This window comes from Vollenhovia emeryi, unplaced genomic scaffold (genome assembly GCF_000949405.1).
Source record: "Vollenhovia emeryi isolate VEMERY1.0 unplaced genomic scaffold, V.emery_V1.0 DF939287.1, whole genome shotgun sequence".
NCBI lineage: Eukaryota > Metazoa > Arthropoda > Insecta > Hymenoptera > Formicidae > Vollenhovia > Vollenhovia emeryi.
Genome location: NW_011967079.1, coordinates 193,322 through 220,469, shown reverse-complemented (window position 1 = coordinate 220,469; position 27,148 = coordinate 193,322). Strand labels below are relative to the sequence as shown.

General features: G+C 43.5%; 2 protein-coding genes across 2 annotated transcripts in view; one reads left to right on the top strand and one right to left on the bottom strand.

The window, feature by feature from the left end:
* The window catches only part of LOC105559184 (alpha-2A adrenergic receptor), a 59,382-nt gene extending 33,432 nt beyond the window's left edge, over positions 1–25,950 (top strand). Inside the window, exons 3-7 of the mRNA XM_012007287.1 lie at positions 3,215–3,447; positions 13,340–13,574; positions 16,902–17,298; positions 22,553–23,106; positions 24,047–25,950. Of these exons, the coding sequence (XP_011862677.1) occupies positions 3,215–3,447; positions 13,340–13,574; positions 16,902–17,298; positions 22,553–23,106; positions 24,047–24,552 (1,925 nt within the window). The 3' untranslated portion in view covers positions 24,553–25,950. The remainder of the gene's footprint in view (positions 1–3,214; positions 3,448–13,339; positions 13,575–16,901; positions 17,299–22,552; positions 23,107–24,046) is intronic.
* LOC105559186 (26S proteasome non-ATPase regulatory subunit 1) overlaps positions 8,782–27,148 on the bottom strand; it is a 47,108-nt gene continuing 28,741 nt past the window's right edge. Inside the window, exons 11-14 of the mRNA XM_012007289.1 lie at positions 12,380–12,714; positions 11,580–11,932; positions 9,828–10,167; positions 8,782–9,038 (exon numbers count right to left, since the gene is read on the bottom strand). Coding sequence (XP_011862679.1) covers positions 8,968–9,038; positions 9,828–10,167; positions 11,580–11,932; positions 12,380–12,714 — 1,099 coding nt within the window. The 3' untranslated portion in view covers positions 8,782–8,967. The remainder of the gene's footprint in view (positions 9,039–9,827; positions 10,168–11,579; positions 11,933–12,379; positions 12,715–27,148) is intronic.

Below are 27,148 nucleotides of genomic sequence, written 5' to 3'. Positions count from 1 at the left end.
TAGTTATGGAACATTTTGCACCGACATTGAATTACGTACGATGAACGTTTAACATGTATATATACTTGATTATTTTTATTAATGTTCTTGCGATAGATCTTTTCACTTTTGCTCCCTCGTAAAATTTAATTCGCGGAGAAATCCGTTTATCATTGTCAAATTCCTAAAAACCTGTTAATCACGCAAAAGAAGGGAACTATATCAATTCATAATCGATGCGAATTAACTTCGATTTATATCAATTCTTGATCATCATGTGAATCAACTTCTTGTACAAAAAATTTAGATTTTCAACGCTAATCTCTATGTTCTTTATCATAGCGTTTTGTTGACATATGCGTCCTTTATGTTTTCATTTTAAAACTAAATTATCAAAAGTGAATTATTAGAGAATAAAGACTAAAGTAATATTTACAACTTCTTAGTGCTCGCACAGTTGGCTCTTCTTCCTCTTTAATTTGTATTAGGCGAATTTAATTTTCATTTAATATGTCAATTAATCTGGGCCCGCAATGATTTCAAGAATTTCGATTTCTGGTACTCAGCCACACTGGATTTTCCCCTGCATTCAAAAAAATATCTCACTAGCGGAGGTAGATTTTTAGATGTCGCGACACAAATTTATCGCTATATCGTGTATCAGTTAGAAACTTGTTTGTGGCCTGCAAAATTTATAGCAGCAATATTCTAGTAATACCTTCGGAAAAAGTTTAGGTCTCATGGCTAAATATTAATCATTCGCATTGGATAAAAATGAATTTCGGTGCCACAGTTAGAACAATCTTTGTAAGAGATATAACTGTGTACCACAATCAAACGTTATAATGGATGGGCGCCACAGAAGAGAGACTTTCTCCCGAGGGGGAAACAGCTGAGGGCATTGTGGTGTATAGATCTGCGGTATTACTGCATGGGCACTATAAGGCACTACTAGGCATTTTTGGGCATTAGTTTCGATATTAGGCCTTGCTGGGGCATTGTAAAAATTAAGTAAGATAAAATAAGATAAAACAAGATAAATAAGATAAAATAAGATAAAAAGATAAAGTAATACCCATTAGGCATTAGTGGCCATTGGTGTACAAGATTTTGGTCAGCAGTTTCCCACTCGCTTTCTTAATCTAACATTCGCTAACAGTTAGAATCACTCCAGCTTCCCCTTATATGCGATTTTGCAGTGTTGTCTATTCATTCATATGTCTCAGTTATTTTCTTCGCGCCTAGAAAATGGTTGCTGCAGTTACAAGATCATTTCCTGGGCGTGGATAGGAATTCAGTTGCGTACAACAACTCGGTACCCCATTCTTATTCTCGCCGCGTCGAACGAATACATCGTGGTATACAAATGAAATGCATACACAACATACACGACGGTTACAATACCGTGAATCATAAGTAGATCCTTTCTTCGGGAATAAGCGACGTACGTACGCGCGTGCAAATCTCCGGGGACGACTGACGATTTTGCAAGCAGCCGGAATCACGGCGGAGTATACTGCATTAATAACACAGCGAAATATTAGATCGTCGGTATACACGGTGGATAATCCGGCGGCGTACATGAATATGCAGTTTCTGGGGGTTGCACGGCGGGCACGAGACGGTAATTTCGTTCGACACGCGGAGTTGTGTTAATCCCTCGCTCCTTCGTGCATTAACCGCCTGTCGTTTCACCTGCTGGATCTGTGCTTTCGGTACTTTCGTCCCTCCCTCGAGGACGGGGATCCGGGATCGCGAGCGCGACACCCCGCGCGACACTCGCGCGACACACTGCAAAATTTAAATAATCTCCGTCAAAGAGAGGCTTACAGCTGAAGGTTAATCATTTTCCCGGAGTACTTAGGAGAGACCTTTGACCCTTCGAGCGAGACTGGGCCCTCGCTCAAACCACGCCGGCGTATCTAAAAACTAATCTTGTACCGAAATATTTCGGGAGTAAATTAAATCTCAATCTTAATTAAATCTTAATTTCATTACGAGTAAGCGCGATCTCTCCCGTCGAGATTAGATCGTTGACCGGTTTGGAAACGTATCGGAAAATAATCTTTATCGCGACGGAATCTCCGCTCCTGACGTTAAGTCCCCGTTGAACGCTTAATCTAGGATGTAAGACGCATAAATTCTTATTAAAACAAAATCCCTATTTTGTAAAATATTTATATTGGAAAAGGAGCAACTCTCCACAAGAGGGAGATTGCAGAGCGAGTATATTTATTACTCATTAATTACGCGAGTAAAATGATTAGCGAGTAACCTTTGGCGGGGAAGTTTTACAGCCGGAAGTTGCTCGACAAACTAAAGTTTTTGCTCGGCCACGTCCGCTAGATGTAAAACGTTTATTAACGAAGAGTGGGCGTATCAATTATGGCCTTTGGCAGCTTGCAAAAATGAATAATTGAAAAAAACCCCGAGAGCACCCGTTGAGACTCGAATAACAGCTCTACGAAGATTAATTATTAAACAAAGTTTAAAGGTCGCAAAAAAAAGAATGAAATCACTGCAGCATCGATCTCGAGATAACAGCTTTCTATTTGCGATAATATTACCATTTACACATATCGCCTGGCGAGGACGAGGGAAACTGAAAATTTAATATCGAATGGCCCCGAATTGCCTCGAATGCAATCTAGCGAAGATTAAAGGAAAATTGCCGCGCCCTTTACGAAGTTTACTTAATAAACTACGCATGTAAATTGCTTGTCTATCGTTATCATACACGCCGGCGAACCCGTGTATTGATGTCGTCTCGGTATAACATCATACTAAGAAGTCAAGGGTAGCAACGATAATTTCAGCACGTCCGATCAATAATAATTTCCACGCTCTAATGCTCGGTTTCTAATGTTCAAGACACGACCGAAGGGATCTAACGTTAAACGGAATTTAAGCAGAGAAATGCTCGCAACGAGCGAGAATGAGATTCGTCAAAAAAAAGCACGCCATTTGTTACGCGGGCTCAGTACATTAAAGCTTCAATTGTTATATTAATTCCGCAACGTTACATCTCGATGTTAAAGTCCGTTTAATGCAGAAAAATATTCAGCGGCGATGCCGAAGCCGGCGCATAAATAAAATACCGCGCGGACGAATGTCGGGATAATTGAAATTTATCTCTCGGCAAGCCAAGACGCCGCTAATTGAGCCGGGATTTAATTAGCCCCCGCGTACCGGGCGAGCACGCGGGCCGTGACTCATTCGCCGTTTTGTTTCGCAGGGTACTTCCCGCTGCCGTCGGTTTATTGCCTCGCCTGGATCTGCCTCGACGTCCTATTCTGCACCGCCAGCATAATGCACCTGTGCACCATAAGCGTGGACCGTTACCTGAGTCTGCGCTACCCGATGAAATTCGGGCGCAACAAGACGAAGAAGAGGGTGACGCTGAAGATCACCTTCGTCTGGATCCTCAGCATCGCGATCAGTCTACCTCTGAGCCTGATGTACTCGAAGGTGAGCCGCCGCGTTTTCGCGTCAGTCGCAATTTTTTTAATTACCTTATCACTTGGAATCTTTTCGTCAAATCAAAGATCAATTACGCCGTGCTGTTTTTCGACCAGAGCTAGTTCTTGTGTATTCTTGTGTACCAATAATAATTCCGTGTGAATGTTGAATATACCTTTTCTAAACTCAGTAAGTTGTTTGTCGATCTTAAAACACAGTCTTGAGAAATGCGCATACTTGAATCGACCGAAACGATTTTTTACGTAAATACGCACCCTATTTAAAAATCACTGTAAAGAGTTTATAGCGAAAAACATCACCTCGGCCCGAGTGTTTGAACCTGGACCTCCCAAATTCGTGACAGATGTCAATTCCAGAATCTTTTGGCTTGCTCTTTTTTTCGATAAAATAAATGAATTTAACTCTCGATAACATAAACACAAAAACAACAACAGCGCAATGAGAGTATAACGCGGTTATTATTGTGTAAGACAACTGTGTTCGATTAAGACTACAGTTTGCGAAAACAAATTTATATGACCAGAATTAGTGAACGTGTCAGCCGCAATAAATATTCGGAAATCAATTCTCACACGATTTTAATTGGACTAGACCGCGCTCTAAGATTCTTCATCGAAAAGCAGGAGAGAAGTCAACTGGTCCAGAAGTGAAAAGTACCTCAAAGTCGTAATAAAGTCAGAAAAATCAAATACATTACAAACCCACGTCAGTACAGTGATAGACAAAATAGTTGCAATACTTCTTTTCGAAATGAGTTTAGAAACGTGCATTTAGATTCAGGGTTACGTTCCAAAATCTTCTCCGAGGAATATTTTACCCGATGGCTATTCCGAAAACACTTCGAGCGTTTTCGATCTGTTTCTCGAGTAAAATTTCCCCCGGAGAAAATGCCTTGGAACATAAACCCGAATCTAAATGCGCGTTCTTAAACTCACTTTAAAAAAAAGTGTCGCAACCATTCTGTCCACCACTGTATAATTAAGCAGTTACGGTCAAAAATGTCAAACAGATTAAGAAACGTGATCTGTGACGGACCGCTCGTGAACATAGTCTCATCTTTCTTTACCTTTCTCGTCTTCATCGCGTTCTCGCGAATATTAAATAAGTAGTGCAAGACAGTGATCGGTCAGACAAACTCTACTCCCGCTTTCTCGTTTTCATTCTTGCTAATAATTAAAAATAAATAATAAATTACAGACACAACAACAACAACAGCAACAACAATAACAATTACAGCAAGAATAACAACAACAACAATAATTTAATAATACATTACATACAGAAATGAACCTTCTCGAGAATAAAGTCCGTATAAGGAGAATTTACTCCGTTCATTTCTTCCATAAAACTCGAGCCGGACTTTCCGGAGAATATCCCGCGTTTTCTGCCATCCCGTTTTTCACTCGCTCCATATTTTGCGCGGCTCTGAAAAATTATACATCCCTCAAGATATGAACACGCGGGCCGGGCCCGTAGCCGCCACCGAACGTACAGCCGCGATAATTTTTTGCCGCATTCTCCACCGCGCGAACGTGCCACTCAATTTTCCGTAACGATCGAAAGATTGCCGCGGCTTCGCCCGTAAAATCCCTCTCAGGTGGCAGACGCGAATCTCGATGGCCGAAAGTTTATCGCCGCTCGCGGGAAGCGCCGCTCATCGATCATTCCCGATGCAGGGACAGGGAGACCCGGCGGGGTGGATTTATACGGGGCTGCACGCCGGTTTTTCGTCGGCGCGGTCCCGTCCGGAAAGGAGACGCGGCCGGCGCCCCGATATTCTCTCGCCCCGAGCGAAATTAACGCGCGCGCGCGCGCGCGCGGAGATGAGGCGACGCTGCATTATGAAACAGTTGTCCGTTGTTTCGGTCCGTTGTTACACGCCCCCTCGTAAATCCGCCCCGACTAACCCTTCAACCGGCCGTCGTTTCAATGCGGCTTTGCGCCACAGCCGTCCCGAAAATCGCGTTAAATGTCACCGTCCAAAACCCGAGCCTTCGTCACCCGCTAAACAATACAGCGAACGCGCGACCCGCGTTTCCAAGAGTCGCGCGGGGCTTCTATTACTTCTGTAATTCAATGCGATTATTTCTGTAATTATTTCACAGCCCGATATACGTGAAACGTATTTTTGCCCTTTCATCGGTTCGTCCCTTATCGCTGCTCGTCCCATTGTTACTTGTCCCTTTACCCTCACGTTTTGCATTTACGTCAAGAGCGTTTAAGCGAAGTGAAAAAATAGCTGCGCGCGACAACAAAGTAATTATACAATGTCGCCTTTAATTTTCGCGAATGAAAACATGACTGCGAATTCCGGTGGAAAATGCCGGCGCTATGGGTTTTCCGCGGGGGTGGAGGGGCGAGGAGATGGATGTAATGTGTACACGTCTAACAGGTTCTTTTCTTGCGTGTTCATCGTCGTAGAAGCTGCCTCTCGGCTTGCAAACTGCTCCGGCAAATGTGCAAACTACTTTCGTTTCGCGGCGCGAGGGGAAGAGGGACGGGACGAGCCGAGGCGACGCGAGCATCGCCGCGGAAACGCCGCATCGACGAGTTTGTCGGGCGAGTTTCAGCAACTTTACAACGCCATTTACCAGCGCGTTTCAAGCCTTACTTGGGGTATTGATCCAAATTTCGCGGCCGTCATGTACTCATTCAAAATTCCATCCAACACCCCAAGTGAAATTTGCGCCTGTGACGCCGCGAGGCGACGGGAAATGTCCCGTCCAATTGTGCAAAAATATCCCGCTCGATTGCACGGATATTTCGCGTTTCCCCCGCACCGGGGAAAATCACTTGCCGCAAAATCGCGCGTTGATCTAACACTAAGAGACCCGGGCCTCGAATGGTGAGGAAAGGACGGACGGTAGATAAAAAAAAAGGGGTCTTCGCGGCACGTCACATTTTTACATCCTGGATACCTTCGTTTTTCTCTTTTCAATCTGGACATTTCCAGCAGCGTGAGTCTCGGCATTTCTGTGAAATTGGATGTCAAAATTCCGAGGTTCGTGAAATTGACGCGATCTTTTTACCCTCGGGGGAGACTTTGGTGTCGCGATTTGTTAGCGATTAATTAGAGAAGCCGCCATTTTTTATCCAGGCTGGACACTTCGTAGCCTAATAATAAAATTTCTACACGAATTTCGTGTACTTTTTTCAACTCGGTGAACTGCCCGCCGACTTGTCGGTCGGAAAACACGGCTTTTCGCCGGAACAGAAAATCCACGTACTTTGAGTCGACAATCGATTCTACTTCTGATGCTAATCCCAAAGCTAATCCCGTTGAAATCACTTGTAAAGAATTTATCGCGAAAAATGTCACCCTAGCCAAGATGCGAAGGACCTTCTTTGAAACCGTGGCGGTTGTCTTCGCCAGTTTTTCAGATCCGATTTCTGACGTGTCGACGTTTCGGACTCCAGACATCTTCATCTCGATAACTTGGACACTTTCGGGAGACTTTCTTATTCCCGTTAAAATCACTGCGAAGAATTTGTTGCGAAAATTATCACGAATCCAGAGCCCCCTTCAATCTGCGACGGGTGTCTTTGCCAATTGGCGATTTTTTAAGTCCGATTTTTGACGTATAAACAATTTTCGAGCTCTAAACATGTTCTTTCCGATAATTTTAGACGTTTCTCTGGATACATTCTTTGACTTTCTTAAATTTGGTTTTCACACTTTGTATTATAAGATTCAGCTGTGGCCTCTTGGTTTTTTCTTTGACTCGTACGGACCTACGTTTTCTTTAACAATTGCCTTATTTCTATTTAAACAATTTCTACTTACGTATATTTATCGGCCGGTGAAAACTTGGCGTAGTCGAAACGTTCCGCTTATCATTTTGTCGCTTTGAATATAAATATCACATTTATTTTCGTTTTTGTTCGTTTAACGTCCCTCCGCTTGTTGCTCAGCCAACACGAGCCTGACTGCGTTTATTTATTAATTTGAACATTTTCGGGGAGAGACCTTTCCATTTCCAAGACCAGATTTTCCATTTTCACCGTCGTCCTCGTAGCGCAAACGGCAGATCCTTGAATTCTCGATCTCCCAGCTTCCTTCCCTATCTTGAAAAACCTACGTGGAAAATTAAAGGGCGCGGCGACATCATCTCCGAGCCACTCTCTCGATTCCCCGAGGAGAGACCTCGCATCGAGCGTTATCGACTGACATCGAGCGGAATTCGCACCTTCCGGGAACACGTGTGGCGGACGTACACGTGCGTGGGCTGCAATCTTACAACGGCGGTGGAGGGAGGGGGGGGGGGAGTTGAGAGGAACGTCTATCTCTTCATCTTCTTCCCGCACCCTCCTCCCCGTTGCAGTCACCGACGAGCGTTATGACCCGCGCTCGATCAAGGCGACCGCCGCGGAAGCGGAACACGAGCTGACCATTACGGACGACGGAGACTGAAGGCGGAAGCGTATTTCAAGGAAGATTCATGTCTGCGGGATGACCCGCATGCCCCGCGTCAAACTTCACCGATGAGCACGATGAATTATGGAGTGCATTGTCTCGCGCGCTAACTTGAGAAATAAAGTGCTCGGGCAGACGTGTAAGGATAACTCCGCGATCGTGTCCGCGGGTGTAAATTATTAACAAGTGATTTACGGGGGATGACAAGTCACGGAGAAGCGCCGACAGTCTATTTATTTGCCGTCACTGCGTCGCGGAGAAATTATTTCGGCGCGAGAGCAGCGAAAACAGATATTTTAAATAAAAACGTTGATTGTCATATTTTCCTGCAAACAAACGGAAACAAATGCAAAAATGCCATTTCACTAATATTTTCTTCCGTCTGTAGAAATTCATTAAATCAAAATCGCAAACTTATACTACTTCCTTTATTAATTAAAAAAAATGAATGACTGATAAAACAAGTATCTCTTTGTAATAATTTTATTGAAACAGGCAATACTTCGTTGCTTAGAAAAAAATTGTGACATATATAAAAATTAAGTGTTCACAAATTTAATCTGAAATAACTTACAATTACTTCTCTAGAAAAATGTCATTTATTAATACATAACATATACGTAGGAAATAAAAAACTCATGAGAAAAGGGATCACCAATGTATTTACAATGATTGCGCGGTAAGTGTTTTTATCACATTCCAACCTTTCTCTTCTTTTCTTTTCAGTTTCTACTGATAAAAATTAATTTCTAGAATTAAAAAAATTAATACGTTCGCATTATTACATAAATATTTCTATTTATAGCTTCGTAAATAACTAAGTTGACGAGCGGTTCATTAATCTTCTCGATTCTGCTTAGGAACCTAATTAAAAAGTTGTAAGACGGGAGACTGATAACACGAGTAGGTCTGACGCAACAGTTTTATTGCAGCTGGCAGAGTATTCCGCTAATTAAATAGACACGCAGAGAAAACCGAATATAAAAAAAAAGAGACGTTAGGATATTAACGAAAGGTGACGAGGAGCGTATTGCGATGCCATCGCGGTGAAGAATGGCAGGATGACGGAACGGGCTGACGCGTGTTTCCGGCCTTTAATCTTCGGTGTACTCGAAGGGTTCGGGTGGTTCGGCTTCCTTCTCTTCCTCCGGCTTCGGTCCGAAAGCTGAAACAAACCGGACGTGCTCAAGCGCAAACACCCCTCGAGCAACTCGATACCCCGAAGAAACGGATCGGGCTGGACCGACTTTATTTATAATAATTGTAAAAAGAACTCATCTCCTTCTGTCAAACGATCAACGTGAAAAATTATAGATCGCTGATCATTTTGTTACGCGCAAAATCTTCTTAAAGCCTCGACAGTGCATAAATTAATAAGTAACATGCGCGAGTAAAGGATAAAGTTTAATAATTAAATCTTTGAAATTTTGGCCCTGTGTTGAACCTTTAATTCTATTATACAGTAGAACCTAAGACAATAAAAGAGGTCGAACTGCAAGTACAAAATTTACTCCTACTTTAAAACCGATAGTGTCGGAAATTTCTACTTTTGCCAATTTAGCATTAAAGTAGGTCCTTTTAAGTAGAAGCTAAAGTAAATTTTTAGAATTAAAGATTCAAGAGAGGAGTAAAAATATATAATGTCATCAAAATAGTTATCGTTGGTCTATGTGGGTGTACAGATCAACTAAGTATGTGTAAATTATCCTTAAAAGTGTCCAAATAGTACGAAAAGTTCGACTCGGACTAGTAATTGAAATAAATGTCTCGGAATACGCCTACGGATTAACGATTATCGTGTAAATATACACTTCGTAAGCTGTTGCTTTACCATCGCGAAATTTCCAATTCAATCAATCTCATTGTCTGTTAAAGTTACTTTTTCTTCGAAATCAATTTCCGAAAGAAAGTTGTGAGCTTTAAGTTTCGAGCGAATATAGGATCCATCACTCACCAGCGACGGGCTCGACGAGCTCCTCCTCGGTGTCCGCCTGCATGTGCTTAACCATGACAATACCACCGATCTGAATATCCTTAACGGGAGTGTAATGGCTACCCTCGATCAGCTGAATGACCTTCAGTTGCTGACGCAGAACTCGCGCGGGATTCTGGAGGATCTCGAAGCTCGGCTCCGGTTCCTTCTTCTCCTTTTCATCGTCTTTCACCACTTTTTTCTCGGGCTTCTCCTTGATTTCCTTAGTCTCTTTCTCGTCCTTCTTCTTGTCATCCTTCTCCTTTGAGGACGACGCAGCTTCCTTTACCTCGTGAAGCTCCTTCGTCTCCGAAGGCGGATCCTGCAATTTTTGTTCGGTTTGCCTTTTCTTGTGTGGGCGAGTATTTGGAATCTATTAGCGTGTCCTCTCATTTGTCATGAATTTGTTACGTAAATCACCACGTTTATCACGAAGTCCCAGAATGAGAAAAATCTTTCAGATTATTTGTTTATATTACTTTGACCAACAATTTTTGATAAGACAAATGCGTAGGATTCTATTCTAATTTGCTGAAATGAAAACTGAGGCTCAATACATTTAAGAGATAAAAACGATATTTAAATGCGCAATGTGTGCACGACGCAGGCAAACGCGCAAAGATGAAAACATATAGGTTTAAATCAATCCATTTATAAATATTTATCCAAGAATTTAATGAACAAAAAACACAGTATGATCCATAAATTTAATGATATTGAAACGAGAATTTCAAAACTTTAAAATATCAGAAATTTTTGCGAGGATATAAAAATTTCAAATCGCAGGAATTTAAACAAAATCCAAAAGATGAAACAATTTATATATAAACATTATTATATATAACATTATTAACGTGTATTATTAAAAATATTTAGATGCTTTAAAAAAACCCGTTTTAAAACTCAAGATACTAAATATTTAAAGAACACGTCTATTCCAAGAAGTCCTTAAGCTCCTCTTAAATTCGAGGAGCCAAACAAAATCAAGAATTTTAGAATCCATCGATATAAAACTACAATAATTTTAAAAATAGAAAAGATTTCTGAAATTTTCAAGACTCAATCAATAATTCAGGCGATTCGCTATTTCAGAGAATCGAATTATAATAATAAAATGACATTAATAGGACATCTTTCATTAAAACTTTACGACATTCACCAAAAAAAGGACAGTCACATTAGTCTAATTCTAATCAATGAGAATAAAAATAGCAGGAATATATGTATAATAATATAAGCTTTTTTTCCCCTACAATAGCAATTATTTCCCTACATTGTATAAAACTTACTTCCAATAAAGTAATCCCGATAAACTCAAGAGTTATTAAAATACAAACAAAAATATAAAAAATTAAATTGATAAAGAAATATTTAAAAGATATCAACGATACATATAATATACACTGAAAAAAGTTCACATAATTATTCTCGCTATTTCCTTCTAGTTACTGTGGCGAGCGTGGCGCAGAGAAATGTGCACTGCTTAGTAAACAAAAAGATCCGAGTTCAAACCCAGCCAAGTACAGAAATGATTTTTAATCGGTTGCCACATATATTCTTTGGGGTTTTTGGCTCTCCAGCTTGGCGATTAGACAGTAGGTTGACAACCTACTGTCAGAAGATTGTAGTACCATTTGAAAGAATAGAATCCTCTTCGTGATTTACTTGGCCGGATACAAGAGAGTATTTTTCCTAAACATTTTCCGGCATCTCTTGATTTCTCCTTTAACTTACCACTTCCATTTTCTCATGGGAGTCTCTGGCTTTCCGCTCAATTTCGCGTCTCCTGGCACGAGCCGCGATACTAAGAACGGCGGTCGTGACCTTCTCCCGTTCTTCCCTCTTCTTCTCTTCGAGAGGCGCAGGATAAGCGTATATACTTGGCCTCGCGTTTGACTTGATCTCCAATTTCGGCATCTTTAGCTGAGCGTTCAGGGCGATCAGACACGTAGGCGTGAAAGCCAGTGCCAAGCAGTGCGCAAGCGGGAACCAGTACCAGTACTGGGTGAATACCAGAGCCCCGACCACCGCTAGCATATTCGTATGTCCCGTGCGCGATTGCAGGGACACGGTCACATTACGACCACCTGAAACAAGGTGAAAATTCGTTCGTCTCGTAGCTGCTCTCATCGGCAACTTTATTTCTTTCGCCCTTCAATTTATTAAGGTCGCAAAGGTATGGTTGGCGAAAAGTGCAAAGGTTCCAATTATGTGAGAAATCTCGCTAAAAGTCGAATTTTTTGCGCTTCAAGAAATTGATTATACAAGAGTTTACGCTCTCATATATAGAAAATTGCAGATTGTTAAAAACATCAATAAAAATTTGACGGATCCAATAACAATTCAAAATTGTAAGACATGGCAGAAAATTCCAGCTAAAGTTTTATATCGTCCACGGATCAAGATGCAGGATGATTCGCAATTACATTTTTTTAGGAAAAAATATATATATTGTAATTCCAGAGAGAATGTATAATTAAAATTAAAATTACAGATATGAATGTCATGTGCAAAGAGCTCCGAAGAAAACTCACCGGCGTCGATGATCCCTTGCGCCAAAATTGCACCGAACTTGGCCATCACGTCCTCGTGTTTGTCTACCACGACCTTGGCGTATAACGCACGAAAATCTTTAACGCGGGCACACGTGGACTCCGTCTGCTGGATCAGGATCATGGCAGATGCGATCAGCGCACCTTGCCTGACAAAATTTACAGGATCGTTAGTCATTGGGTCCAACAGAGCGATAGCTTCCTTCAAGCCGGTACCCGCGCAGGCGATGCCCAAAGCCATTGCCGCGCCGTACCTCACATGAGGATTGTAGCTCTCCGCTAAGAGGGACACCACGCTAGGACATTGCTCCGGAGTCCTGGAACACATAAGAAAGCCACGATCTTTATTTCTCTCTCAGGCCTGTTAACTCGTGACATTTGCGTCACACACAATATTATCAATTTCTCTGACCTTACAGCATATTTTTTAACATCTCTCGTTAGCGCGTTATAATTTTACTAAATTAATAAAATTCCATTCATAAACTTTATTTTTTGCTTCTCCGATTTTGTTTTTACATTTTTCCAAATTTAATATGAACCGAACATACATTTATTTTATAAATGCGATTGTAATTCTTTTCAACGTGCTCCTTGATCCAACGGGTATTGTAATTAATCCGCTTATTACATTTTTAGTAATTATAATTTTTGAATGAATTATAATAAACAATTAATCATCCTTCGCTTTAATATCGAATTTAATAAACCATTAATTCTTTTATACACTATCAATAAAATAATGTGTTACAGCGCAGTATTTTAAAGGTTGCGGTATTTAAATGGAAGTACCTTCATAAATTTTCATTACATGATAATTAATTGATAATAATTTGTTCATCAATTTAATAGTGTCGCCAGCGGTCTGGTACACTCGAATATTCACACGAGTTGATATCGGACAGCTAATTAACAGATTTATTTTCCCATTTTCTGTTTCAGGAAGATGATTCGGTACTAGTGGACGGAGCCTGCCAGATACCCGATCCCCTCTATAAGTTAATCGGTAGCATAATTTGCTTCTATATCCCGCTGGGAGTGATGTTGCTAACGTACGCGTTAACAGTAAGACTATTGGCAGAACAGCAGCAGAACATCGCAGGGGCAGGAGCAGGTTGGTCATCGGGATGGTTGGGTGCCCCTCAGGGTGCCCCTCAGGGTGCACCCTCCGCGGCAGGTTAGTGTACTATGCACTAGCCTGTTACTCCATGCCCGAGAGCCTATCGATTGGTCCTTGCGAGACACTCGAACGCCTCAATTAGCACTTTGCATTCTGGTCCATTTTACCTTAATTTTACCTTAGAACAGAGCTTAAATTTTCACGCCTTTTATTTCTTAAATATAAAATGTATAAATATTTCACTTTACTTTTCGTAGATTAGTAGAAACATTAATATTTACTTAATTGACGATTCATATGAGTAAACTGTTTTAACGTTCAAGTATCTTGGCGAACTTGAACGGACTATTTCTATGTCTTTCATCTCGAATTTGAGAATCCGAAAAGCGCGATGAAGCTTTGTAAACATTACGATAAAATATTGAGAAAGCTCTTCTTCTCCTACCGACATTTTTCGTTCTTCAAATTTTTACACGTTCGAATCCACGATGTTTCCAGTTTCTACGATGGAAGCGCTTTTAGGGCCGTAATTAAATAACATAAGTGGTTAAAGTATTTTTCTTCCATCTACACTTTTATCATTTCACGGACCACTCCTGCAACTTCCTGCTTTCTTTCCATCACCTTTACAGCGATAGAAAAAATAAAAAGTTACTATTGTCTCAAGTGTTACCTTGTTGTTCACCAATTTTCCACTTTTGGCAAATTTTTCTCTCAAAATCCATAAAAGGGAATGAACTTGGAATGGCGTATTTTAAGAAAATATCCAAACGGATCTTAATTTTCAAAAAATACAAGATGTAACAAGACACGGCAAGCACAGGTGTATCCCTCGCATCACTTTTCTATCTCTTTCCGCGCGACAATGCTTCCCACTTTTTTTCCCCGGGGAAACGTTTTATTCGGAAACGAGCGAGGCGCCGAGTAGAGGGAGCTGCGCGACTTAGTTTCTCCGCCTGATAAAAATTATTTATTCCGATTTATCGGCCGGCTTCCGGGACTTCAAAGGATACCGTGTCTGCAGGCGTCTCATAAACGTTTTCCGAGAACGCTGGCGCAAATTCGTCCCCCTCAACAAAGCGTTCCCGAGGGAGAGAACCTCCTGCCGTCCCTCTTTCTCTCCCGCGACGGAAAGTTTCGCCGGAAGCCACATCGTCTATTGTCGCTTTGATTTTACCTGGGCAACCCTCCGATTACTGCCTCAAACGGAATTTGCATACCAACTTCACGGCGGAATGCACCACGCTATTTTATACACAGCGCTGCACAATTATTGCATTTTAAAGCGCATTCTTGATGAAGTTCCCCGGACAACTTTGAAGAAAATAAAAGTCGCGAGACACCTCATACATATTGTAGAATTAAAAATGTAAACAACAAGATGGTACAAGGGCTGATCAAAAAGTTTCCTGTTTGGAGAGTCGGTAGACTCAGATTGAGGATATAAATAATTTCTGTAGCCTCCGAAACAATCATTCCGTTAACAACGGGATTGAAAATTATTATGTTATTATTATTATTTCTATTGCGATGCACATTTACATAAAGAGAGAAGGACCGAGGACAAAAAGAATAAGGAAATGAATGTTATGAAAAAAATCCAATATGACCTGCTTCGTTGGAACCCACGTCTTCACAGTGTCTTTTTCAGCGAAGTGAAAATCACAAGGGCGGAGATCCGGACTGTAAGAGGGTGCTCCAGGGTCTGCCATTTAAGGACTTGCAATTTGTCCTTTACGATGTTGGTAACACGAGAACGCGCGTTGCCGTGCAGCAAGATTACTCCTTTACCGAGGTTGCCGGGACGTCGTGTCCTGGAGTACTCTCCTCACAGTCCGGATCTATCCCCTTGTGATTTTCGCTTCTGCCGGCTGAAAAAAAGACACTGGCGGGGCGCAAAAGCCAATCGGACGGTGATATGATATATATGAAACAGGCTGTACTGGGATTTTTCGCGCATCAGACAGCAGGCTCCCACCCACAACGACAACTCCGACGTTGTTCGTTAACGGGACGATTGTCTTAACGCCTACGGAAGTTACTTTTAAACACCCTTAACCTCTGAACTTAGCGGACCCCGAGCGGAAACTTTTTGATCATCCCCTTATAAATGAGTTAAGAGATTTCGTTTCTCTTAAACTTCTGTATTGTCATTGTTTGATAATTCTCGGGAGCCATTCTGACAATGAGATAAAAGCAAAGCTCCCGCGATTTCCTAACTGTTCCCTTCCACGGATTGGCCCATTAGAATTTAGTATCTATTCGCGGATCTCGGCGGCGTTGTATGCAATTCGCCACCGCTGTATAAATAATTCGGCGTGCAACATCGAGGATGCCTAGCGGGCGATGGTCGTTTGATTAATGGTGTCAACGCCGCTCGTTTTTTCGCGTCGAATCGACCCCGGAATCGATGGGACGGAGGGACTAGGCTGGGCTTCTGTCTAAAAGCACTCTGCGACAAGAAATTTCGCCGGCACGTCAACGGAAGCATGTCGACGTCCACGGCGGAGATATGCAAATGCCGGCCATTATGCAAAGATCTCGGATGCGGCACAGTATGCTAAGAAGGCCCCGTCCGGCTGTTCGCCGATATGAAAATTAATCGATATCCCGTTGCGCGCGAGCCCCATTCACGGGCGCTTAGTATTCCGTGGGATTGAAAGATTGCAGGACATGACACAGAAATCCTTTAAGTACCTCATTACAAGCACGGCCCCTTATCGACAGGCTAGAAAAATGCCGTTAATTTAAAAGAGGCGGAGAATTCACGAAACAAAAGCGAAAGAATAAGCGAAATTTATTTGAATTAAGTGATCTTTTAAAGGAATTCTTCTTCTTTTTTTTCACGTAATTCGGAAGAATCTTTTAGAGAATAGCAAGACGAACCACTTGAACGACTATTTTAAATTGTAATCTTATTTTCAAGCATTTCCGATATTCATATTTAATATTGTCAATCGTACGATTCAGGGAGACTTGAGAGACTTCAGAGTGCGACACAGAAGTTTCTGCGAAGTATCTTCATAAGGAGTGGTTGAATATCTCTTTGCGAGAAGAGCTCTCGCATTAATTCATTTTAAAAAGCTTTAAATCGGAGAAAAAGACAAATTCAATCTTCAATATCTCCAATCGCTAAATTCACTGAAATCTCGCGTTTTTCAACAAAAGAGCGTCCCCCTACCCGAGCGAGGAGTAAATCCTGCATTTTCCGATGCTCTCCAATCGCCAAGTCGCTAAAAATCCCAATAGAAAGGAAAAAAAGAAACAAATCCCCTTTCATTCGCGGATAAAATAGAAGATCACCGGAATCATCCTTCCCTCTCTCGATCGAGAGAAAATGCTGATTAATCGCTAAAATCTCTGGTTCTCCGATAATTCGCGCAGGGCTTGAGCGACGGGGCACCTGGAAGAGATACCTCCTGAACAAGGGTTCGGGGGGCAGCGGCGGCACACCGCAACACACCTCCGGCACGTCGACCGACACCGAGCTGACCACCCTCGATACCCACGAGCTCTGGCTTCAGGAGAGCGAGCCACCACCCTCGGCCATGTCCGCCCTTCATGCCTTCGGCGCGGAGATGCTAAAGCTGTCGAGGGGTCTCGAGGGGATGGCCGGCAGCTCCAGCAATCAGACCCCGTCAAAATCGACAACCCAGCAGTATCACCATCATCATCATCATCAGCATCAGCATCAGCATCAGCATCAGCATCAGCCGCAGCAGCAGCTGCTGCAACTGCAGCACCACGGTCCATCACCGCGCAGATGCAGCTTCCGCAATGGGTATGACGAATATTGCAAGTCAATTATGTGCCAATTCGAGATAACTCTTTCATAATTCCTTCTCCACGCTTGTCTCTCGCAATCACAAGTTTCGCAACTCAAATATGATACAAATAAAATATAACATGTATGTATAAATGTTGAGACAACATGGTGGGAAGATATAAATTTAGAAATTACGAAGATTGAGAGGAGAAATAAACAAATCATACCAAGCCGCAGAAAAGGGAGAGATGTTTACTTATCTTTTTATCGGCAGGAAGATTCTTTCGCAAAAGCTTTCGTTCACTTAAGCGTCTGTTTTAGGGCGACTCTACAATTTTCACGAAGCTCTTCACTTTTGCTTCGTTCCGTCTTTGCTTCCTCCTTCTGTTCCTTAACGCATTTTTCTCTGTTGTACTATTAAACAATGTGTGGTTTTTACGTAAAATGCTCAGCACGTGAAATGAATTTATCCGCGGCGCAATTTTGCGCGAAGGGAATTTCCCGTGCTTGCCTGAATTCTCGCGGCGCGGATGCTTTCGCAATTATTAACGACATATCCATCGTGTCGTAACCCGCGGGCTCTCAAAACACACCATTGTGCCTGACGGCGGCACGTTTCCGTGGCAATACGACGGCACGAATTTGCGTCACTTTGTCACTCCGGCTCGCACAACACCGTGACTACTACGAGACGCGGTTAGCCTTGCGTCAAATCAACTTACGGCGGCAACCGGAGAGTTTCCGGCGAATTTATGTCATCCAAGAACCCACGCACGCAACTATCGCCGAAGATCTTAAGTGAAGGATTTCTTATAACGTTCGCGCGCCTGCGATCTAAATTCATGATAAATTCGATCAACGTTTAGCCCTTAATAGTTTTCAGGTTGAAAAATCTCGTATTGCTGCTTAAAAAATATTTCCTTCCGAAAATTTTCTAGAAATGCAGCGCGTTGCTCTCGGCTATTTTTAGAAAATCTCAGAAAAATATTCGCTTGCGAATATGTACAATATTTCCTATAAACTCACTAATATTTTCGTTAAAAAAAACCACGTGGATCGAATAAGAAATTTCATTTCACATTTTCGATTCGGACAATTTTTAATATTTGCAGAATCAACAATTATCCCCCCCCGATTAAACAATGTTTTTAGAGATATAAATTTTTACAAGTAACCGGTGGAGAATCGACGTTAAATTCATCCAACAGTCTTAAGATATATTTCTTGGAATGTCCTTACACACAGGATCATCGCTTCCTCAAGGAATCGACCGAGAAAGAGAAAGAGAGAGAGCGGGGAGAGTTGCGGGCGGGAGAATTATATTTGACGTCGTTTAGAGCTTCCAGCGTCGATCCACGAGAATACGCAAACTGAAAGTGGAATGAGAACGTGGGAGTGCGGGCGGAATATTAAAAGACTCCTCCAACCTACCGTAGTAAAATATGTTTCAATCATAATCCACCGATCTGCTGTCCTGCGTCTTCCATTTCCTACCACCCCTTTGAGCGTTTCGGAGGTACGTTTAAAGTTCAAAAGACCGTTTCGAAAGATCAGATCAACGGCAGGTACTTGGGCAGGCAAAAGTAAAACACGAGAATTTAATAATTTCCGAACCGAAGATATAAAAAGAACTCGTTACGTCGGAAGGAATGAGAATGCGGGGAAATATATTCGGGAAAGATTGCGGGAATGTCTTCAGAAAGTAGCGCAGCGCGGAGGCTCCGCGGTTTCAGGCGGCAGAAATCTTTTGGGAAACGAGCGATCTACAATTCGAGACACGTAAGATTTTCAAGACGCAAACCGCCGGAAAAATGCTGCGAGGAGCGCAAGAGCGGAATCGTATCGGATGCCACTGAAAGGCGAAAATCTCTCAAAGTAAATTGGTGCAATCATTAGATCGTAATATTTCAGATTGCGCAGCTCCCATTTCCAGTTTCCTTCTTTACTCTTGCACCTCTTAATGGACGTATTAGTAACGAAATCCCGGAGCAAGTCCCCTTTGGCTATAATGATATATTTAAAGCTTCGTCCAAGAGTGCATCCGCCATAAAAGTTAAAACAAATCCCAGATCGCGCGAGATCAACGGAATCCTTTTAGAAAGATGAAAAATTTAATTCTATGCAAATAATGCAAATGTATGTAATTTCATCTCGCGAAAAACAACCCTTAAGATAATAAATTCCTGATTTTAGGAAATTTTATCTATGCATTTTACAAAACGATAAAACAAGTTACCTCTCGGGACACATATACGGGTGGAAGTCGCACGTGTGATTACACGCGGGCGCTCGCGATTTTTTGAATTTTGCATATTTTCGCGACACAGTCAAATTTCTCGAAAATTCCCCAGAAACCTGGCGGGACGCACGTGAAAACGTGAAAGCGGACGCGTCAGAAAGGTCACCGCGACGACGAGAAAACCCATTTATATACGGTAGCCTCAAAGTGGATTGCACTTAGCTGCTGGCATTCAAAGTGCAAAACGGACCAACCTCCGGACGGGAACGAAAAGGGCGAGCGAAGGGGGGGGGGGCTGACGGGAAAGGGGGGTCGCAGATGGTGAGTTTCGCTCGTTCGCTCGTGGTCGCGTACTTAAGTAAACTGCTCCTGCCCCCACGTGAACCTCTAATAAAGGAATGCACTTAGGATCGTGCCTCTGAACGCATCAAACGAAGATTACCTCTCTATTGCGCGCAGAGGACTTTGCCTTTCGCGAAGCCGAGTTGCTTTCTGTCGATCTCGTAAATTAAATAACCGCGGAGTATTCAAAGACCGCCCCCGGGATGTTTTTCCGTCAATTGTTATGTTACAAATTGAATTGGGTTCAATTTAATAATAGAGTAATGAAACTAACATACGCGAAATGTTCCCTGCGAATTCACAGCACGACTGGTGGTACAAGAGAGGAAGGTGATTTCTTATTTAAGGAAATAATAAAAATTTTTGTACAAGCCCCTTTCCATAACAATTAAAAAATTCGTAACATTTACGGTTTCTCAAGTAACACTCAAATTCGGACTTCAAGTTACACGGAGCAGTAGCGAGGTGGATTGAGATCGTTTTGATTACATCTTTCTAATTTTTTATTAGACATCTTTTCTAGGAAAATAAAAAAAAGTGTTGGAACCAAAAGGAAAATTATATATCAAACTGAAAGCCAATATAGGGAATATAATTAATACATGAGTTGTATGTGCCACATAGATTAGGCTTTAATAAAGGTAAAAATAAAAATTTTATAGCAATTTCGTAATAATGCAATACGTACAATATAACGGCAGAAAGAAACCAGATTAGATTCCCTGCTTAAAATGCATTTCCAGAGATGCATCTGTTTCTTCCACAACCAGGCCATCTCCCCCAACCCCTTCCCGTGCTCGACCCCTTCAGTTCACCTCGGCCAATATTTTTCTCAATTTGCCGTCAAGACCGCGGCCGTAATCCACTCCGAGGACAATCGGGCCGTTTCTCTTCCTTCCGGAAGCATCCTCAATTATCCCCGAAAACCCCTGCCGACGCATGTCCAAAACGCTGATAAAATTGTCAATCTTCAACGATAACGCTCTGATAACGCTGCGGTGAGTCAGAGGGGAGGGGGCGCACAGAAAAATGGCCATTTTATCTCAATTTTTAAAGAACGAGCGCGAAATTCCGCCTGTTCCGGCAAACGGGCTCTTAATATCTTGTGTTTCCGGAATTTTCTTAAAATCCTACAGTTTTCTCATTTCAATATTATTACTGTCTATTTTCTTTCGCATTGTTTTAATTCCCTCCTTAAAAATCTCAATTCTCGTTGTGTTATTACCGCTGCAACTCCTTTTCCAAAATTCCGATTGCCTCGTAGTACACGGTTCCTCGCGCAATCATGTTTCCTCTTTACGCTGACTCTTCCCTCCAATCCGAGATTTCACCCTATCGTTTCGACATCTATTCGCAATTCGCCGGCAAATGAAGCATGCCGGTAACAAAGACACGGATATTTATGGACATTTGAGTAACCAGTGTGAAAAAATAACGGGGCGACAACGGTCGGGACGACGAGAGCGCGCGTATCCCTCGACCGTCAAAAGTTCTCGGTACAGGCGCACATCTCGCGTGTCTCTAATTTGCAAGGACGGAAGCAATTTTTTCCTTCCCGCGCGCACCAAGCTCATCCAATCTCGCGATCAATTACCGCGCCACGCTGCAAAATGGGATGCAATCGCATTTTTTTTTACGGTTTTTTCTTTCCTATTTCATCGTTTTTCCTCTTCAACTGCACGCGGCCGGCCGATTCCGCGTATCAAATGATAAAGGGACTCGCGCTCGTATGGGAACAATAGACCGTGTACGCATTTCGCGACGGCGATATTTGTAGATTCCCTTTGAGGCCGGATCGTGACAGAAATATCCAAATATTTTCTCCCTTCGGCGGACTCTAAGCGACAATATCGCGTGAAACAATAAGAGGATTATCCCGTGCCGGATGATAAAGGAATCGGCGAATCAATCTTTCGTTCGCGCAGTTTTAGTTCACGGTATATAGGCGGATTATTTTCGACTCGATTGCGATTGATAAGAAAAGCTTTTGTCGCGCGTTAAAAACTTTTCGAATATTCCCCTTTTTCTCTTCGGTTTGATTTATAACGGCAGAGAGATTATTGGGCGTGATAAAATAACAGGATTCGAGCATTAATCCCTCAATAAAACGTTCATACCTTTTTATCGCGGCAGGGATTATTTTTAAATCGATTAAAATTGATAATAGAAGTCTTGTTGCGCGTGAAACCCTCCCCAAATGTTTCTCCCCTCGGTTTTACAGCGGGCAATAAAACGTTTGTCGAATGCGAAACAACAATAGACTGCAAATATTAATTTTTCGATTACAAACGTTTCATTTGCTTAATTCAATAACTTCTCGAAACTTTGGATTTATCGAAAAGTCTCCAGCTATGACGAAGGTGCGTTTTTCGCGCACGCGGTGGACTATTTCTCGACTATTACCGCTCAGCACTGAACTCTTCTGATTATTCCGCGACACATCCCGATTATCATCCTGTTGGATTATCACGTAATCATTCTATAACACCATAATCATTTTATGTTGTAATTAATAATAAATTATTGCTGCAATAAATAATCAGTTTTATAATATCCTCAGTAACATCTTTCACGTTAATATTTGAATTTGTGCTGCAATTTTTATTTGATTTGGCAATATTGTCTAAAAATGAGTGTCAATAACGATAAATACATTACTGGCGGCTCAACTACTCGCTTATTTTCCAGAAGCGCGGAGAGCACGGAGAGTAGCATGTCCTGCTCGAGGACGAGCCTGTCGGCGGAGGACGTCGCGAGCCCCTGGAAGCACCGTAGACGAGCGTCGACCTATAACGAGGCCCACTTGGAGAGGACGACACAGATTCTGGGCTCGCCGAAGGCCCCCAGAAAGAGGTCCTTCAGCTTCCACGAGCAGTCGTCCTGCCGCAGGGGCGAGGACGACTCGACGCGCAAGAAGTGTCACGATAAAGCGGCGGAAGGAGCGATAACGCTACCGCCGCCCTGCACGTGTCCCTATTTCGGAGAATCCTCGAAGAAGCCGCCGCCGTCGGGGAACATCGTCATTGTCTCCAGCGACACCATGAAGCCTATCGGTAACAGGAGCCTGGAAATGGGTCTCCCAGGTGACGCCGCGAGACCCATCGGCAACAAGTCTCCGGAAATGGGCATGCTGGGCAGAAACAACAGTGCCAGATCAACGGAGGGTGCCAAAGGTTACGAGCAGCTGACCCTCGCAAATTCCGTGGTCACGTGGCGAAGCGGAAGGCGAGGCTCCAGCCTGGGTACGTGACGATAAGAGCGGCGATGACGTAAACAACAACGAGCTTTCGATTAGCTCTTCGATAATTGCCTGCGGGAAATTCCCCTGGCCATCGCGTGCCGCTAACGTTCCGCTAAAAATTGCGGGGGGGGGGGGAGAGAGGGGGGAGGGGAGGGAGCGAGTTCGTGAAAGCGGTTGGATCGAGTCTCGAAGGGGAGAGGGGTGGAACGGGTTTGCCCGAGTCCCATAGTTGCTCGCTTCCATCACCCTCTTTTTACGCCTTGGGAAAAATGGAGAGATTCGTTCGAGAAGAACGTGATTCATGGTCACGAAAAGCTTCCGATCATTGCCTTTCCAGGATCGTGCAGGATTTTCGCACGACTGATCCCGGCAGATTTAAGACTGTAAAAATTGGGCGAATTTTAAAGAGCTCTAACGCAGATTAAAAGATATCCTTGCGATTTCTCACCGGTAAAATTGTTCAATTCTTTTGTCATTCGCGTATCTCGAAAGAGTAAGATTCTTAGACTGCTCGTTCGTCTGATTAATTAATTTTAAAAATTTGCCAAGTGGTTCGAACACCAGGAAATGTTTCGAAGTCAGCTTTGTATTATAAACTTTCCGTTTTCAGGGAGAATTGACAAATTTCACATGACTTGGAATTCGACGTGAAGAATTTCCCGTAGAGAGCGCTTTTCAACTCCAAGAGATAATCTTTGTACTTGGTAGATCCCGGAATTGAATTCTAATCCTGAAATTTCCGCCATCTAACGCTCCGAATCCCTAAATTCCCGCACATCTGAATACCCTTCCGCCGATTGGGGAAACTTTCAGCGCTTGGAATCCCGAACTTTCCCCCCAAGATTCCCCGCAACGATTTCCAATTTGCGGCGACAGCGGCGATCCTTTTGCCCGCAGGCCCCATCCATTTTCGTGAATCGAACCTCTCGGATCCTTTGCAGGCAGCACCAGGACCCTGCTGACCGCTAACGCGAGAGCGACGCCGTTGCGGCGCGCGGCGACGATGCGGGCGCACAACGGCGCGATGGGCACGGCGAGCGTAACCCTGAACCAGAGTAATCCGTCGTCGCCGAACCTGCTGAGGTACTCGGGCGGGCAGGTGCGCAGCCATCACTCGCGCAACAGCAGCGTGATCTCGCGCAACAGCTCCCGCCACGGCAGGATCATCCGGCTTGAGCAGAAGGCGACCAAGGTCCTCGGCGTGGTGTTCTTCACGTTCGTGATCCTGTGGGCGCCGTTCTTCGTGCTGAACCTGGTGCCGGCCCTGTGCCCGGACTGCGAGCGTCGCATCGACCGCAAGATCTTCGACCTGGTCACCTGGCTCGGCTACGCCAGCTCCATGGTCAACCCGATCTTCTACACCATCTTCAACAAGGTCTTCCGCCAGGCGTTCAAGAAGGTGCTGCTCTGCAGGTACCGAAATCAAGAGTGGCGACCGCCTAGGTAGGCCCTGGGCCCCGGGAGGCCGGGGATCGCCATCAGCAGAGTGTAAACGATAGGGGGGAATGATCGATGCCGCGGGTCGTCGATGAGGAGTAAAGAGACACTCGGGACAAATTTCGAACTCGTCGAATGGTGCTATTCTACCCGCGCGATATTGGCTCGTTTCGAGAAACGAGCGCCCGAGTGGCCCGTATTCTTTGTGCGTGAGTGCGTGCGTGCGTGCGTGCGTGCGTGCGAATAGCGTTGCCGATTGTTGACGGATTCAAAATTGTCTATCGAAACTACCTACTAGCGACTCCTGCTAACGTTTCGTATCCAATGTTAATTTTGAGGAACTGAAAATATTTTTTAAAATCTTCCTATATATAACGTAACGCCTCTTAAATGTATGTACTAATACTTCATATCAATTACATATCAATATGCAATAACATGTAATATATAACGACGCCTATTTTAATAGTTTTATATTTAAAAGTAATTGGTACCTCCTATAGAATATTTTATTACGGCAAAATTCAGATCCTCTACCAGGATTATTTTTGATAACTCAAGATGACCGCGAGATGATTTTCTCTCCAATTCTCAATACTTTGCGTGTAATTTCACTTTTCGTGACTCTCATTTCCCCCAATTTCCTCTTTCACGCCAAACGCATTTCTTCCACGATCGACGATCGCACTTTTTGTCCCAGCGGATACTTTACCGCTGTGAAACTTTTATGCTTCGACTCTCTCAGACAATTCCCAGATAATTTTCCCGACAAACGTACGGTTTCACGAACGAATCTTTTTGCGCGTACCTAGAGCAAAACCTTCCGATGGCTTGATCGCGCGAGAACTCGAAACGCGAGCGAACAATCCGACTAGTAGTAATGAGTAAACTAACGTAGTTTACTTATCAGACTAATAAGTAAACTGTAACATAGTACTTCCAAACACGCTTCCTTGTAACCGCAAAATCACCCGATAAACTACCGCCGACTAATTAAATTCCCCAATTGAATCCTCCTAATTAAATCCCCGCACGGAGTAACGAGGAATTTGTGAGTAAAAACGGAAACGACGTGCGTTTAATTATAATTACGACTAAGAGCCTAGAACGTGTAAATGTGTGCGTGTGTGCGTGTGCGCGACTGTAAGAACCTGCTAGTATGTAAGATGTTATTAATGAAAACAGTGCTCATGCGAAAAGTGTGTCAAGAGTGAAGTCATCGAAGAACGAGGAAAGAATTCCGAGTTCGACAAGACGAATTAAATGATCGATAGAGATTCATTAGTGGCGCCATAGTGTCGTCGATGTACACGGAGAAAGACGTCTCCGGGAAAGAGACTTCCGATCCTTTCGTTGTTCCTGGCATGTAAATCGCCGCGCAATAATTAAAGAGACACGACAAGCTTCTTCTCATTATCCCCTGATTAATTTTGCGGAACGCATCGGTGTCCGGTTATACTGTCATCGCTTGCCCTTTAATAAGAATTTTCGAGATATCTCGAGCGATTTTGTGAATCCCAATGCCGGTGGAGCCCTGAAATACAATCCACGGTGCGATTTTATTACGAACACGTGACCGCAGGAATCCCAGACGCAATCGCGCCGCAGCTCGGCAATTATGGATCCCTCACAATCGCACGGCGCTATAATTGCCGGCCTTGTCGCGGAATTGACCCCGTAATCGTCGATTCAGTCTGAATTCGATTATACAACGAACACGCGGATCCCCCGCACGCAATTGTATCGCGAGTTCGTGCACCGCGGATCGCGAGTGCAGCTTTCGCGACTGAGGAATCGACGGCAGAGTTGCAATCACGGGTCCCCAGACGCGTTCGGGAGAGGGAGATGGGGGAGGGGGAGGGGGCCGCGAGGGGACAGGAGAGACGGAGGGGGAACGGGGGAGTCGACCTGTCGTTCGCAAAAATAAAGACACGATCGTCGAATGTGCGCAAGCGTGACGCCACCGGCTCGCCGTTGTATCGAGCCGGCGGTGGTTCGAGTATCAGCGGAGTACCAGACGAATGACGGATACACACACGGCGACGACGAGCCCCCCCTCCCCCCCCCGGCGAACCCACCCCCCTTATCGGACACCCCCGTCGGACCGCCCAATCAGAAAATCAATTGTAGGTCGTCGCCGCATTAATCGTCCGTTCGACCGATCGTTCACCGTCGTTCACACTAATTATTTAGTTTTCCATCGTTGTTCGCGGCTTGTCCCGACGTCGACCTCGCGGAAACCATTTAAACGCGCGCAACGAAACGGCCGCCGATCGCTCGAAAAAAGAGAAGAGTCGTCGATATAATGTCCACGGAACTTCCACGATCGATCACATCGATATTAACAAGTTGATGTCCCCGAGCGAGTCCCGGAACAGGTTTTCAACACATTAAAGAACCGCGGGAAAATCTAACACGAGATACTTTTTAAAGTTTCAATTCTGCCGTTTCTTTTATCTGAAATTAGCAATTTCGAGCTCCTGCTAAAGAGCACGTTTTAATACAAGGGATAACGATAGAATGTATTCTTGCCAGATGGGATTATATTTCTCTGTTAGACTCTTAATTGTCGTTCGTGTGGCGCTGGTTGCATTAAAAGATTACGT